Source organism: Limulus polyphemus, unplaced genomic scaffold (assembly GCF_000517525.1).
Source record: "Limulus polyphemus unplaced genomic scaffold, Limulus_polyphemus-2.1.2 Scaffold2429, whole genome shotgun sequence".
Classification (NCBI taxonomy): domain Eukaryota; kingdom Metazoa; phylum Arthropoda; class Merostomata; order Xiphosura; family Limulidae; genus Limulus; species Limulus polyphemus.
In genome coordinates, this window is record NW_013668039.1 from 114106 (window position 1) to 131688 (window position 17583).

At 33.8% G+C, this 17583-nt stretch overlaps 1 protein-coding gene across 7 annotated transcripts in view; it reads left to right on the forward strand.

The window, feature by feature from the left end:
* Positions 1-17583, forward strand: part of LOC106466931 — a 166652-nt gene that overhangs the window by 109065 nt on the left and 40004 nt on the right. For all 7 annotated transcript variants that reach the window (XM_022395025.1, XM_013927249.2, XM_022395027.1 and 4 more), the window contains 3 exons: positions 174-255; positions 806-961; positions 14693-14794. In XM_022395025.1, coding sequence (XP_022250733.1) covers positions 174-255; positions 806-961; positions 14693-14794 — 340 coding nt within the window. The remainder of the gene's footprint in view (positions 1-173; positions 256-805; positions 962-14692; positions 14795-17583) is intronic.

Here is a 17583-nt window from a genome sequence, read left to right on the forward strand (position 1 = left end):
CCATCATTTTAGTGCAATATTGAAATTAGCTTGAATTCTTCATAACCTCTGAACAGGTCACAGGTGGTCTAGTAAGTTATTAAATTGCTGGTGGATTCTAATTGTTAATTTTTTCAAATAAATACTGTAACTTAAACTGTTATATTATTAAATATTTACTGTCTTATTTTTAGAGACAGAGAACTGAGGTTACAAGCACTAAGTGCAGCCCAACAGGCTGTAGTAGAAGGACTACAGAAGAAAATTCAGCAAAAGGTAAAATTTTTGAATAATGAAAATAAATTAAGCTAAAGACTTATAGTGCATGTTTCATTGAGATTCATTTTTGTAATTTTTCCACATCAATAGTAAAAGTTCTCATTAGTAAGTATTTTAGAAAAAGTTTACAGCTTTAAAAATGGCTACTTGACTGAAACATTCAGTTTCGTACTAAATATTGTATTTTATGTTCTGCTATAATGATTATTTCAAAGAAGCCATCATTAGTTCCCAAAATTCTATTTGACCTGATGATTGTAGTAAAATATTTCCTATAATTTTCTTGTTCTGTTTGGAAAATATATAGTTATGTTTATAAAACAAGAAATTTTGAAGAAGTTTGTCAAAGAAAGAATGATGCATGAATTTTCTCTTGATATTAAATGAAATTACTAATTTCAGATAATATTAGATCTTTCTGTATAAAAATTATTTTTCTTTTATTTGCCCCTGTCTACTTATTTGAAAATTACTAAGAATTTTTCAGTCTTGTGTTTAAACTGTACATTACAGCATTATATATGGTGTCGAATGAATTCATATTTAGCAAGAAGAAAGTGCCCGTCGTCATGAGGAAAACATGGAACAGATACGACAGAAGGCTTTTGAACTTAGTGTTCGACGATATTCTTCTGTAAATGATGATGTGCCACGACTTGTGCCTTATGAAGTGAAAAAAATGTGTATTTTATGTAATGTGTTGGTAAGATAACACTTTTTTTCCCTTAATCCTTTAATAAAAGAAATAGCTACAAAGAAACAAAAGAGTGAACTTGTTTTTCATTCTGAATTATAGCTCTCTCAACGTGTTGCAGATCAAAACCATTTCGTGATGTGTAAAGTAATTGGATATGTCAGACTTAGCCTTTTCAACCAACTTTATGATTGTTTTTTTTTATCATCATTGACAACATTGTAAATTATAGCAAAAAAATGTGTGTCTTAATCTATTTTTGAATTTCCAAAATGTCATTGAACTGTATTGACATGGGAGAAGTTCACTTGCTCAAGTTGTTCTTTAAAACAACAACTAGACTATATTTTTATAGACATAAAATATTAAATTAGTTGAGGTAAATAATGGACAATAAGCACCATGTATCACAATAACATACCACACTGACTACAGTTCCAATTGAATGTTATGTGTGGGCTGTTAAGTAGCTATTTTCTGAAATAGTTGATGCACATGAATTTGTATTTCAGCAGTTCATTAAAGCATTATATGTCAAAAGCAAGAAAAGTCACAACAAAACACTTACAGAATGAAAGTTTGTCAAATATGGCTAGGTTTAACCTTGATATATGCATTCAATTAGTAAGCAACTTAGTTTTGACTGGATTTTTCTGTATTTTATATGTTGGCAGCTCAGTTCTTCCCTTGACAGTTCTGTATCTTATATATTAGCAGTGTAGTTTGGCTGGATTCATCTGTATTTTATATGATGCCAGTTCAGTTCTTGCTCGACTATTCTGTATCTTATATGTTGATAATATAGTTTGGCTGGAATAGTCTATATCTGGTATGTCAATAAATTAGATATGGCTGCACCAGTCTGTATCTTGTATTTCAACAACTCATTTCTAGTTGTATTCATCTCTTTCTCGTATGTCAATAACCTAGTTCTGGCTAGATTACTCTGTATCTTGTATGTCAATAACCTCTTGCAGGCTGCAGTAGTCTCCATCTTGTATGTTCCTAACATAGTTCAGGCTGGACTAGTCTGTATCTTGTATGTCAACAACTCATTCCTGGTTGTATTAGTCTGTATCTTCTATGTCAATAACCTAGTTCAGACTGAACTAGGCTGTACCTTGTGTATCTAACAACACATTTATGAACATAATAGTCTATATATATTGTATGTCAATAACTTAGTTCTGGCTAGAATACTCTTATCTTGTATGTTCCCAACATAGTTTGGCTGGACTAGTCTGTACCTTGTGTATCTAACAACACATTTATGAACATAATAGTCTATATATATTGTATGTCAATAACTTAGTTCTGGCTAGAATACTCTTATCTTGTATGTTCCCAACATAGTTTGGCTGGACTGGTATGTATCTTATTTCTCAACAACTCATTTCTGATTGTACTTGTCTGTACCTTGTATAACAATAACACATTTCTGATTGCATTAGTCTGTACTTTTTATGTCAACAACTCATTTCTGATTGTATTAGTCTGTATCTTGTATGTAAATAACACATTTCTGATTCTATTACTCTATATCTTGTATTTTAGTAACCTAGTTCTGGCTACACTAGTCTCTATCTTGTATGTCAGTAACTCAGTGCTGCTAGACTAGTCTGTATCTTGTATGTAAATAACTCATTTCTGATTCTATTACTCTATATCTTGTATTTTAGTAACCTAGTTCTGGCTACACTAGTCTCTATCTTGTATGTCAGTAACTCAGTGCTGCTAGACTAGTCTGTATCTTGAATGTCAACAACTCATTTTCTTATTCTGTATCTTGTGTGTCAACAACTCATTTCTGATTGAGCTAGAATGTATCGTGTATGTCAACAACACATTTATCCGTGCATTAATCTGTATCTTGTATATAAACAACTCATTTCTGATTGAATTAATATATACCTTATATGTCAACAAGTCATTTCTGATAGTATTAGTCTGTAGCTTGTATATCACTAACTCAGTTATAGCTGGACTGCTCTGTACCTTGTATGTCAACAACTGATATCTGGCTGTACTAGTCTGTATCTTCTATATCAACAACTCTTTTTTTCTATTGTATTAGTATGTATCTTCAATGTCAACAATCTTTTCTGATTATATTAGTCGGTACCTTGTATGTCAACAAATCATTTATGTTTGTACTTGTATGTCAGTAACATAGTTCTCGCTCCAATAGTCTCTATCTTGTATATCATCAACTCATTTCTGATTTTATTAGTGTCTGTCTTGTATATCAACAACTCATTTCTGATTTTATTAGTGTCTGTCTTGTATATCAACAACTCATTTCTGATTGTATTAGTCTGTATCTTGTATATCATCAACTCATTTCTGATTGTATTAGTCTGTACCTTGTATGTAAACAACTCATTTTTGGTGCTAATAGTCTGTAGCTTATATGTCAATAACTGATCTCTGGTTGATTTAGTCTGTGTCTTTTCTATTGGTAACAATCTGTATATTGTATGTCAATAACTTAGTTCTCACTGGGCTAGTCTGTATCTTGTTTGTCAACAACTCATTTCTGATTGTATTAGTCAGTAGCCTGTATGTCAGTAACCTAGTTCAAGCTGGACTAGTCAGTACCTTGTATATCAGCAACTGATCTCTGATTGCATTAGTCTGTATCTTGTATGTCAGTAATCTAGTTCTTGCTACAATAGTCTGTATTTTGTATGTAAACAACTCATTTCTGATTGTATTAGTCTCTATCTTGTATGTCAGTAACCTAGTTCTGACTGAACTAGTCTGTCTCTTGAATGACAGTAACCTAATTCCCGATTCTATTAGTCTGTACCTTGTATGTCAAAAGCTCATTTCGGATTGTATTAGTTTGTATCTTGTATGTCAGTAACCTAGTTTTGGCAGGACTATTCTGTGTCTTGTATGTAAATAACTCATTTCTGATTTTATTAGTCTCTATCTTGTATATCAACAACTCATTTCTGATTGTATTAGTCTGTATCTTCTATATCAACAACTCACTTCTGATTCTGTTAGTCTGTACCCTGTATGTCAACAACTCATTTCTGATTCTGTTAGTCTATATCTTGTATTTCAGCAACCTAGTTCTGGCTACACTTGTATCTTTCTTGTATGTCAGTAACTTGGTTCTGGCTAGATTATTCTGCATCTTGAATGTCAACAAGGCATTCCTTAATGTATTATTCTGTATCTTGTATGTCAACAACTCATTTATTAGTCTATTAATCTGTATCTTGTATGTCAGTAACTTAGTTCTAGCTAGAATAGTCTGTATCTTGTATCTGACAACTCATTTCTAAATGTATTAGTCTGTACCTTTTATGTCAACAACTCGTTTCTGATGCTAATAGTATGTAGCTTGTATGTCAACAACTGATCTCTGGTTGTTTTATTCTGTATCTTTTCTATCATTAATAATATATATATTGTATGTCAGTAACCTAGTTCAGACTGGACTAGTCTGTACCTTGTATATCAACAACTCTTCTCTGATTGTATTACTCTGTATCTTGTATGTCAGTAATCTAGTTCTTGCTACAATAGTCTGTATCTTGTATGTCAGTAACCTAGTTCAGACTGGACTAGTCTGTACCTTGTATATCAACAACTCGTCTCTGATTGTATTACTCTGTATCTTGTATGTCAGTAATCTAGTTCTTGCTACAATACTCAGTATCTTGTGTGTGAACAACTCATTTCTAATTGTATTAGTCTATATCTTCTATTTCAACAACTCATTTCTAGTTGTATCTTGTATTTTTGTATCTTGTATTTCAGCAACCTAGTTCTGGCTACACTAATGTGTATCTTGTATGTCAACAAGGCATTCCTTAGTGTATTAATCTGTATCTTGTATGTAACAATTAATTTCTAAATGTATTAGTCTGTATCATTTATATCAACAACTCATCTTTGATTGTAGTACTCTGTATTTTGTATGTCAGTAATCTAGTTCTTGCTACAATAGTCTGTATCTTGTATGTGAACAACTCATTTCTGATTGTGTTAGTATGTATCTTTTTTGTCAATAACTCATCTCTGATTATATTAGTCTGTATCATGTATTTCAGTAATCTAGTTCTTGCTACAATAGTCTGTATCTTGTATGTCAGTAACCTAGTTCTGACTGGACTAGTCTGTATCTGCTAAGTCAATAACTCAGTTCTAACTGGACTTGTCTGTCTCTTGTATGACAGTAACCTAATTCCCGATTGTATTGGTCAGTACCTTGTATGTCAACAACTCATTTTGGATTGTATTAGTCTGTATCTTGTACATCAGTAACCTAGATTTGGCTGGACTATTCTGTATCTTGTATGTAAATAACTCATTTCTTGTTTTAATAGTCTGTAGCTTGTATGTCAACAACTGATCTCTGGTTGTTTTAGTCTGTATCTTTTCTATCGATAACAATCTGTATATTGTATGTCAATAACTTAGTTCTGGCTAGAATAATCTGTATCTTTTATGTCAACAACTTATTATTTAGTGTATTAGACTGTATCTTGTTTGTCAACAACTCATTTCTGACTGGATTAGTCTGTATCTTCTAAGTCAGTAACTTAGATCAGGCTGGACTTGTCTGTCTCTTCTTTGACAGTAACCTAATTCCCATTTGTATTGGTCAGTACCTTGTATGTCAGTAACTCATTTATGAATCTAGTAGCATGTATCTTGTTTATCAACAACTCATTTTGGATTGTATTAGTCTGTATATCAGTAATCTAGTTCTTGCTGAACTAGTCTGTATCTTCTATCTCAACAACTCATTTCTGGTTGTATTAGTCTGTACCTGATTTTATTCAGCTTTATTTTTTAAATTGAGTTATTTTTGTAGTTTTATTTGGTACATGATTTTTATAAAATTTGGTTCCATTTTAATTTAGTATTGTAGACTTTTAATTTCGTAATTTTATTTTGTTTTGTAACAGTTTCGATCTCGTAGTGCCTGCAAAATGTACACATTTTATGTAATTTTTGTTTTATTTTAGTTGGGCATTATGTGTTAAGTAACATCTTTGTTGTATATATGTCACGGCATGTTCATATAGAGATAATTGAAAGTACAACCTTGTTAGTTAATTTTAATTTGGCTGTTTTAACATTTAATTATATGTTTTGGAAGGGAGGAATTCTTAAAAAGAATTGGCATATTTCCTTAATTGGCAAAGAACAGATATTTAGGATATATTCTAGTAAATTTTTATACAGATATTCTTCTTTGTTAGCTGAGATTCTTGTAAACATAATGTAAATAGTCATAAGCTTATATTGTTCCCCTAGTTTAGACAAAGTTTACATATCAAAATGATAGTTCAAAAAGGTCTGTACTTGCTTAACCTTGTTTCTATGTTATGCTCTCAAGGTGTGAGTTCACATTCATTTCAGTTCACATTCACCACTGTGTAACTATGAAACTACACATACTATAAATTTTAATGTAGAATGTATATCTTCATGAAATTTAGCAAGCTTTCAGGAAACATTGCAAGTCGTTTGTGAACAAAAACTCTGATTTTTCAATTACATATTTTTACTTAAAGATTTGTTTTTGAATGTATGGAGTCATAGTCAGAATAATACTCTGACTAGTTTGAGTGCAAGGTGATTGTTCTGTTACAATTGAAAACTTTTTTGTCTCAGCATTCAAATTTCATTTACATAATGTCCAGAACCTCCTGATATGAATATCCGTTGTTGTTTTTTAAGTAAAACTCTATTTTATATATTTTATACATTATTCTCTACCCTAAGAACTATACAGGTTTGGTCTATTTGACTGGCCTTGTAACCACCACAAAAATATAAAAATATTCTAAATTACCCTTTTCTCTTTCTAGAATGACTGCAGATTTTAACAGAAATTACGATTATTTATCCTAAACCGCCTCAGGCTTGTAACACTTTGTCTGATTTTATCTATTTCAATGTTTTATTGCTTTTTACATTTTGTATAACTACTTAACATGCATAGAGAAGCTGTAAACATCAAGCTACAGTAAAACAAAATATTGAATTATGTAATGCATGTGCAGCTTGTGTTCATACATTGCTGAGAAATTTTTTACTTCATTCTTTTCATTTATATATTCTTACCTAACTTAACAAGCTTCTGATTTTTATATTTTAGTTACTTTTATAACAATAGATAAAAAATATTCATAACAAACAAGAATTTTAGTACTTAGGTTTTGGTCTTGAATTTTTTTTACAATTGAAGACCTGATAAAAGTGAGCCCTAATTTTTGGTACTTTAGTACTTTACTGAATTTTTACTGCTTTCAAGTATTCAAGTAGGAATACAGAATAATAGCACACACAAAGGATACAATATCCTATGAGTAGTGTAATTTCACTGGCTTTCAAACTAAGCTATAAGTGTGTTAAAATATTTCCTTTACTTGAAGAAGGTGAACATGGTGACAGCAACTTTGAATATCTAGGCTTAATAATTCAAAAGATGTCATTCCATTGGTTATAAAAAATGTATTAGCAAATTTTAGATATAGTATATGATAGGAAAGCATGGCATGTGAGCATGTAAATCAAGATATTTGGAAGCTATAGAATTAGTCTTATCTCAGCAATATCTATACTATAAATTTATGATTTCCATTAAAACTCAGAAGTTCAAATAGCTATAAAAATAATATCTAAATTGGGTAATATGGACCAAAAAGGAATTGTGATATAGAGAGGTGAAAATTGGAAATATATTGTCATATATCCTTTTGAAATTTAGAACTTAAAACTTATACAGTATTATAATTTTATGTATTAGCTATGTTTCAATGTGAAGTTTGTAGACATACAGTGATAATCTAGTTCTGAGACAATACCTCACCTCCGTACACAGAATAGCTATTTCCGATATGGTACTCCCCTCCGCTCACAAGATTAGCTATTCTCGTTCATTGCTACCCTCTATATGCAAAGTTTGTATTGCGCATGCCACAAGCCTCCCCCCCCCCTATTGGAATCAAATGGTTCCAATATGTCTCTCATGCAAATCATCAGCTGTCACTTCTCCACCAATTGGAGAATAGTACACTCACATCATGCATGTGACTCCCTCTATATGCCTCTACCAAACTATCACTTCTCATTTAGCAGCATTTGCACTTGGACATCCTTGATCTTGATTAATGTTTGAGATTGAATTAGTTCTCAAAGTGGTTTAATTTCACCTAATCAGTTTTTCCTCTTTTTTTATTTTTAAAAGCTTTCAGGTCCAATTACCCTTGTTCTAGTCACATTTATTTCTTACTTAAAATGCTTTTGTCAACTGATACAACATTAATTTTGAAGTTAATGTCACCACTTTGGTTGTCTCACAATCGACAGGTGATTTACCACAGGCTACAGGTGCTGTCAACCTGTCAGGAGATTTGTCTGTGTTTATTGGCAGCGAGATTGAATGTTATATGGGTTAACCTCTAACTCCAGACATTGCCCCACTTCTTCCTCAACCTGTGGAACCTGAGCAGGTTAATAAGGATTTTGATCGCCTGTTTACACCTTCTGCCATAACACTTCCTCCTCCTTTTGTAGACAATCTCCTTTGGTGATTGGAAAAGTCCCACTTTCTCTTCCAGATTTACATCTGCTTATGGATGTATCCTTTCAGGGCTGGAGTGTGTAGGGCGATCACCAGGAAGGCTTCAGGTCATTGCCTGTTGACAAATGGTCCTTACATATCAATGTCTCAGAACCCCTAGCCATTCGTCAGGCTTTGGATCTTTCTTCCCATCGCCAGACATTGTCTGGTAATGATCCATTCCAACAATTCAATAGTGATGGCTCATATCAATCACCAAGGTGGCACCCAGTCGAGATCCCTCTATTTTCATATGTTGGATCTCTTATATTGGGCCCACGTGGCCTTGTGGCGGATCGTCTTTCCCGCCCTGACAAGATTTACTTGACAGAGTGGTCCCTTCATCCTCTCATTTTCCAGTGGATTTGCAGTCTGTGGGGTTTTCCTCATATTGATGCATTTACCACTGCCCTAAATCACCAGTTACCCCTCTTACCCCAGTTACACAAATTCTTATATATTTATCCTCCTATCTGATTGCTACATTGGGTAGTTTCCATTATCCATGCTACTCTGTGCTGGGTCCTTCTGATCGCTCCCCACTGGCCGACCCAACCATGGTTTTGTCGTTTACTCCAACTACATTTATTCCCTCTTGTACCACTTCCCTTATTACCCGACCTCCTTCATCAACCCCAGTCACTAGTTCTGCCGCATTTCACGCCTGGCTTTTGTCAGGTCCTTGGCGAAGAGATCTGGTTTCTCCCATTGGCTCAATCCATCCATCCTTCCTCCAAAGAAGTGTATCAGTGAAAGTGGAAGGTCTTTTGCACATGGGCCCAGGCTCACAGATTTCCTGCTGCTCGTGTATCAGAGTTTCTCATGTGGCTTTTCGACTAAAGGTCTTTGGTCTTCTCGATTTCAGGTTATCAGGCAGCTCTATCCCATTACTTTCGTCTTTCCCATTACAGCAGGGTTTTTCTCTCACCCATCCTTTCCATGTTAATCCATTCCTTCCATATTCATCTACCTCCTTGGTGACTTGCTCTTCCAAATTAGGACATCTATGTGGTCCTCCATTCCCTTACTTTACCTCAGCTCAAACCTGTTTCTTTGTTTCACCTGTCCCTTAAGGCATATTTCCTTTTGGCCTGTAGGTGTCACCATGACTTGTTCACCATCGACATTACACCACCCTACCTATCTTCTCCTTTATCTGGATCATTCCTTCCTTCCCAAAACCTTGGAAGCTTGTGAGGGTAATTCCTCCTTTTTGCCTCTTTCCCTTCCCTCTATTTATCATCTTTACCCACATCCCAGTCAGGATAGACTTCTACATCCTGTGCGTGCCCTTCATTGTTATATTGTCCTCATGGCTTCCTTCAGTGGTTCCCATTCTCGTCTCATCCCGTGGCAACCCTCTTCATCCAGAGATCTCTCCCCTTTTACCCTCCATTACATGGATCCCACTCTGTGGCGAGTCGTGCCTGACCAGGTATTCTTTAATTCTAAATCTGCACTGTATTCCATGCTGAGTAGCATTTTCCTTTACATTACTTCGCATGCTCACCTTTAAGATGGGGTGTTTCACAAGATTGCTTGTAGGTGAATAACCTTGTGATATTTGCTTCATAAATTGGCCTGTCCCAGACTGTACCACCCATAGATTTCATGGGTAAAGCAGAAGGAAATAGTTGCTCATCCCTGCCATGTATCGACTGAATAAACCGGTATAGTCTGCTTTTCAAAATAGGGTTTCATGGTCACCCATTCACTCTCTTCGGTGATGACGTTCCTCTGGACTCTCCACCACATATTCACCTTCCTCTCTTCTAATGGAGTATGGGAGTCCTTACCACTTACCAGTTCCCAGCTACTAGGGTGGGCGACCATGAAGACACCCTCCTGAATGGGTTCCACATACAATGGCTATAACTATTCAGTTCAGAGTAAGACAGTGGTATTCTGCTGGTAGAGATAATGTAATATCCTCTGATTTGCGATTAACCATACCACAGATTGAGACGTCAAAATGCAGTTAACCCCTTTGATTGTGTCATGATATAAGAGACTGTTTAGTTTAGATATTATTAATTTATTTTTGTAAGTGAATATTTTATTTTTGTTTAGATTTTGTTTAGGGTTAAAAGCAGATGATTTGTTAATCATTTATTGATGTTGAGATTATTGAACGTCACATGCAATACATTGACATTGAGATTATAGAAGGTGTGCAGACGATTAAGTGATAAAGATATGAATAGCATGAGACGAGCAGAAATAGCAGACAGATAATTGTAGAACAAAGTAAAGTTACAAAAGAAAATGTTCAGTATGAAGTTAACTACCGTGGAAGTGATAGGCCTAACATTTAATATGTTAGAGTAAGACTAACAGTAGAAATGGAACTAAGAAAAATAATTTATTCCATCAAAGCATGGTTCTGAAATAATTGAATCAGCCTGAGTGCACTTTGACAAAAGGAAAAGAGAATATTTTGAAGAAAGAAGACCAAATGATTACAATAACTCGTGCCACAATTGTAAGTGAATCGTGCACACACAAAATACTAGTGCGATAGTAATAGAGAAGATAGTTCGGCTTGTCAACTGAAATTCTAAAGTAATTGAATAGGTCTAAGTGGACTTTTGACAACAAGACGAGAATTATATATATAGTGTTTATGATATGCCTATAATCTCTATAGTGTGAAGACTTTGTTGTACATACGTTTAACTTGTTATGAATATATATATAATATTTTGAAAACAAATGAAGTGCATGCTGTTTATTCATAGTTGAATTTATCACTAACAAGTCACAGATACCTACTGTAGAAGAATCTTTAGCCCAACAACATAGTATATATATATTTATATTATTAAGAGATATAACTAAAAGCCTTTGTATTTTGACAATGGGCAAAAAGAAGAATATATATTTTAAATTCTGACAGATTGGGAGCCCTCATCCTACCCTTGCATGGATGGCAGTATCCCACAGGCTGGTTTTGGATTTCAAGTGAACCAATCAACATAAGTCCTCACACAAGTTTAGGGTTGTCTATATTCCTTCCTTGATTTCCTCCTTCTGTGTTGTGGGTCACAGCAGGGATATGTGGGATTGTTCCAGTTGTATCCTTTGCTCTCTTATATTACATGGATGTTATTGCCTTTTGGATGGTCCTGACCTGTTTCATTGTTACAGGTGTTGATTGCATGCGACAGACTTCCTTTTGGTATTGGGTGTCAAATTCCTGGATCTATAGCTCAGAGCTAATCCTATGTAATACCCAGGAATTGGAGTGGTTCTCAATTTCCCAGTTTTTGGGTTTGAGGTGAAGATGGTATGATCCTCATCCTACCCTCGTGCAGATGTCGGTACCCTGAGAAATTTTGGATGTAGTTGACTTACCAAGTATGGTCCGCCATGCCATAGCCACTCTACACCATGGGACACATTTTCATTTACCCACTTTTTTACTGTGAGACTGAGTTACTATATCTTTTCATGGTTAGGATCACTTTCCTACCATATTTTCTCCCACTTAGATGTACTTCTCTCATTTTCCGCTGTGCTTTCTTACACATTCTACATTGGCCGAAGAGTATACCTGAATCAAAAGTGAGTATACTTGGATCAGAAGTGGTGCAGTTACTCTCTTCGAATCTGACTCTCTCATCTACAGAAGTATCCTTTGGATGATTTTGGGGAGGTATGTCTGTTCTTCCCTCACACCATTCCACCCTCCTAATCAATGTGGGATTCTAGCTAACCTTGTGATAGGAGGTAAGTACCATATTGGATGTTATAATTTTTCCTGTATTTAAAATCTATTTCCGATAAGTACTTCCCTCCTCTCATAGTTCCCATTCTTCCTCCCCACTCCCAGTGCTTCCATCGTCTGCCAAACTTCAAAGTGATAGTTCAGTAGAGGTGCATAGAGGGAGTCACATGCATCACATGAATGTACTATTCTCCTATTGGTGGAAAGGTGACGCATGATGATTTGCATGAGAGACACTTTGAAATCATTTGATTCCAATAGGAGGGTGCAGAAGGCTTGTGGCATGAGTAATAAAAAGTTTGCTTGTAGAGGGCAGCAATGAACAAAAATAACTAATCTTGTGAGAGGAGGGAAGTACCTATCGGAAATACATTTTTAGTATAGGGAAATTATAACATCCCTCACATGTTTGCCTATGAAAGTTGCATGCCACTATCCTTAAGCTAGTACTTCCCTAAAATATATGAGTTTAACATGTACTGCACTGGTGCATGATATCATGAGACAAAAGCCTTTCATTACTAGGAGGACAACATAACCTCCATGCACAGTGATTCTCCTTAATCCTTTGGTTACTAGTTCCTTACTTTGCAAGGACATTACATAACTCTTGTAATGTTTCATTCCAAAAATAAAACTGGTGGATGAAATTTTGAAATTTGACAGGAACTTTCTTAGTGGTATGAGAAAAATAAGATGTTTAATTGCATTTTTTCTACTACTTCTACTAAGAATTTGTTATTTATTATAGTTATTTGAATAGTTCAAATGCAAGGTGATTTTTATGATAAATATATATACTTTTTTGTCAAACAGTTTTCAAATTTGATTAAAATTTCTAGAACCACCTAAATGAACATCAAAACTTTTTCAACACAAATGTTTATATTGTAGTTTTCATTTTCTCTACCACATTGCTCATTGTAGCTATTATCATCAACATACAGTGCAAATGAAATGTTTAAATTTAAGAAATAAAAATATGGACCTTTTTAACTCTTCATCAAAAAAACCTTAGAATATTTTCTTGGGGTCAAATGCACAATTTCACATCTTTACCTCTTTACTTATAGTTTATTTTTAATGTTTAATTTTTCTCTTATATTCTTTACTATTTATTATTCATGTCGACACACATCAATGGGTTCCTGTGGGTAATATAATGGTATCATCAAGAGAGATACTTTAGCCTCTGGCAAACTTTTTTGCTCTCACTTAGTAACATAAGCCTTACGAGATGAGCACTCTAACCACCATGCCAGGCCCAGCAATTTTTTCTCTGAGTAGAAACATAACTCTCTGCAACCTTTTCTCAGTCTAGAAACATAACACTCGGCAAGCTTTTCTCAGCTTAGAAACATAACACTCAGCAAGCTTTTCTCAGCCTACAAATATATCTCCCAGCAATATTTTCTCAGCCTACAAATATATCTCCCAGCAAGATTTTCTCAGCCTACAAATATATCTCCCAGTAAGATTTTCTCAGCCTACAAATATAGCATTCAGCAAGCTTTTCTCAGCCTAGAAACATAGCATTCAGCAAACTATTCTCAGCCTAGAAACATAGCATTCAGCAAACTATTCTCAGCCTAGAAACATAGCATTCAGCAAACTATTCTCAGCCTTGAAACATGGCACCCAGCAAAATTATTCTCAGCCTAGAAACATAACACATAGCATAAAACATAACACCCTGCAAGCTTTTCTCAGAAAGGTTATTTGTAATATAAGTAGCTGTGTTGTGACAAGCAACAGTTTTTCATCAACGTATGTTGAAATATGTAACAGATGTTTTAAGTTTCATGTTGTTGTTTTTGTAGCATGAGAACTTGTGGTCACATTTATAGACACATTTTTTCTGATAAGCTTTCAGTTATTTTTATTGATAAGCTTACAAAGTTTATCAGTTGTTAAGGGAAATTCAAATAAACTTCCAGTCATTATGTGTATTTGTTATATTTCTTCCATAATATAGCTGAAAAAGAGTGATGAGAGACGTATTCTGAAAAATCACTGGTTGGAAAAAATTTTCAAATATACTAAAACCACATTTTATCTACTTGGATTTCATGAATTTTTCATATCAGTTTGTGTTTCTTTACAATGAATATGTGAATTGTTATTAAAACAGTTTTAAAACAATTATCCATATGAATGTGCTCAATATATTTGTGTCTTCTTTAATGAATGAACTACATCAATTTATGGAAAGATTATTTTTGCTCTTTTACAGAATAGTAACACATTAATAATAAGCATTTTAACAAGCCCAATTCAATATATAAAGTAAAGAGCATAAGAAAAACACAAAAAGAATATTTTTTCTGACCACATGACTTATAGATTTTTACATAAATATCCCATATTTGTAGGAAAAATTCCTTAAACTCAGTTCCATCTTTTAACTTTATTTTTTTAGATTGGTTCCGAAGTTTATTTGTTGAGCCACTTGCTTGGGAAGAAACACCAGCAAGCTATTAAAGAACAGTATCAAGGTTACGACCCCTCTACAGAAGAAGTGGTAAGATTTTACAGATTTACACAGAAATCAAAATGATTAAAGCAGTCAATCAAATTATGCAGTACTTTGTGTTACCTACAAATGTTAAGATTAACCATTACTTATGCTCAAATTCTGTCAGGAAAAAACAACACATTTTGAAATGATAGTCTAGAGAAAAGACAGCTAGTCAACTCCATCCACCACCAACTCTTAAGCTACTCCTTTCAAACCAAATAGTGGGATTTGACAATCATTCTTTTAATGCACCTACAGCCCCAAAGTGAGTAGTATGATTTGGTTTTAACAGTCATGAGACCCAAACTACAGAACCTCAGCTCACTAGTCTGGCACACTAACTACTGAACCGTTCTCAACCTAATAAAAAAACAGATATTAAACTTTGAAATTAAAAAGAAATATTTTAAAATAGCAATTTGAAGAAGCCTTTCTAGAATTATAAACAAAAGCAAGGGAATTACATATTGATAATATATGCTGAAGACACACATTGTGTTTACAAATCTCTACTATCATACCAGCTACAAGACTTCTGTTTTTTTAATTTGCTTTAATTAAATGTTATAAATATTAAGCTTTTTATGCCCAAGTTAAGTACAAAAACAACACAAATATAAAGTAATTCCCCAACTAGTTTCAACGTACAACAGCATACCCTTGAAAATGACATGTGGTATACAAGAGTACCGCATGTTTCGGAATATAAGATGCACCCTTATTTTGAAGGCAAAGTTTTGGGGTAAAAAAAGCTACAGTTGCATTTGAAAGATTTTATTGAACAGAAATTCAATTTGATACTTTATTATTAATCTTTTTATTATATTTTATTTAACAGATATATATGTATTTATTATTTATCTTGTATATTTGTTGTTGAACTCAGTATAATTCCAACAAAGTCCTTTCACCTATTCTTATACTTATATGTAATGTCATAATTTTAGCATATAATTTACTGTAGGAGTAAGGGATGCTAAATGATCCATTCCAGTTCTACAATAAACTATAAAAAAAAATGCAACTGGAATTCGTAAATGTTGGAAAAAGAAAAGAAAAAGCAAGGGACTTGTATTACTTTGACAAGAATGTTAAAATTTGTATAATTAAGAAAGATATCACTCACCTATGTAAGAAGTTTAACTATTCCCTTACTATTGCATTAAATTTTTGGAACATTGAAAATAAAGTGCATCATAATAGGACAAAATTCATATGACATTTAAACAATACAAATTACTACATCTTAATAAAATAATCCTCCTATTATTATGCAACATACAATTTAAATCTCCTAGAATAATAATCGCAGCATCTTAATAAAATAATCCCTGTTATATCAAATAATAACATAACTTATACCTCCTAAATTAATACAGTTATATGAAATTAATATTTAAATAAGTCTAAACTTAGTCTACTCATTTGATGAAAAGGCCGAAAACTGAATTATATTCAGTGTATATGTAAAAATTACTCTTTCAGGTCATGAACTTAACTTTTGATGGCACTTGTTATTTTTTCCACTAGCAGAATTTTGACTGCCACTAGCAACAATATTATTATTCTCTAAAATTAGATATAACTGTATCATAATTCATTAATTAATCTATTAAATACTAATAGATATGTAGCCTAATATAGTATTTTTATATTTTAATCTTCTGTGTCTTGTTTTCTTTTCAAATATTTTCAAGCATCAAAACAAATTTTAATTACGTATTAGGTCGTCAAGAAATTAGTGTCACGTTTTGGAACACTTTCTTAAACCACCCCCAAAAAACGTACTTCACGTATAATAGTTAAACAAATGGCCTAAACGTCACGTTAGTGTAGCCTATATAATGTGTAAAGTTTAGTATACTCTAATCCCTAATAGTGATGGCACACGATGAGATACGCATTCGACACGTAATGCTGTTTGAATACAAGAATGGAAACAATGCCTCTGTAGCTACAAAGAATATCAAAGAAGTTTACGGAAATGTTTTGAACGTTCGTAAGTGTCAACGATGGTTCAGTAAATTTCGTTCAAGTGACTTTTGCCTTAAAAACTGTGATGGCAGGGGCCGACATGTTGGAATTGATATTAATGCTCTGAAAATGCATGTTGAGTCAAACCCAAGGCAACACACTTGTGAAATGGCCCTTAAATTACATGTCTCTCATGAAATGATGCGTTAACATCTAAGGAATATGGGAAAATTTCATAAAGAAGGTGTTTGGGTGCCTCATGAACTCTCCAATGTTCATTGTTACCAGCGTGTGAATGTTGCATCGTCTCTTCTGGCTCGTGAACCATTTTTGGATAAAATTGTCACTGATGATGAAAAATGGATTCTATATGCAAATATTAAACGATTAAAACAATGCCTCATTCCTTGACAAAAACCACTTCCGACCCCAAAACCTGGACTCCATCCACAGCAAATGATGCTTTGCATTTGGTGGGATGTCAAAGGAATAATTCATTTCAAATTCCCCAATCCACAGTGAACTTTCAAGGCAGAGATCTATAGTCAGCAATTGGAACATTTAAATCAAGCTCTTGATCAGATACGCCCTGCACTCATCAATCAGAAAGGTGGTGTTCTTCTCCATGACAATGCACGTCCACATGTGGCACGTTTGACACAACACGAGAATATGGAGTTGGGTTGGGAAGTTCTCCCCCACCCACCATATTCTCCAGATATGGTACCATCAGATTACCATCTTTTTTCATTTGCTACAACACCATCTTAATGGGAAAATGTATGCAAATAGTGGAAGGTGTTAAAGAGGACATTGAC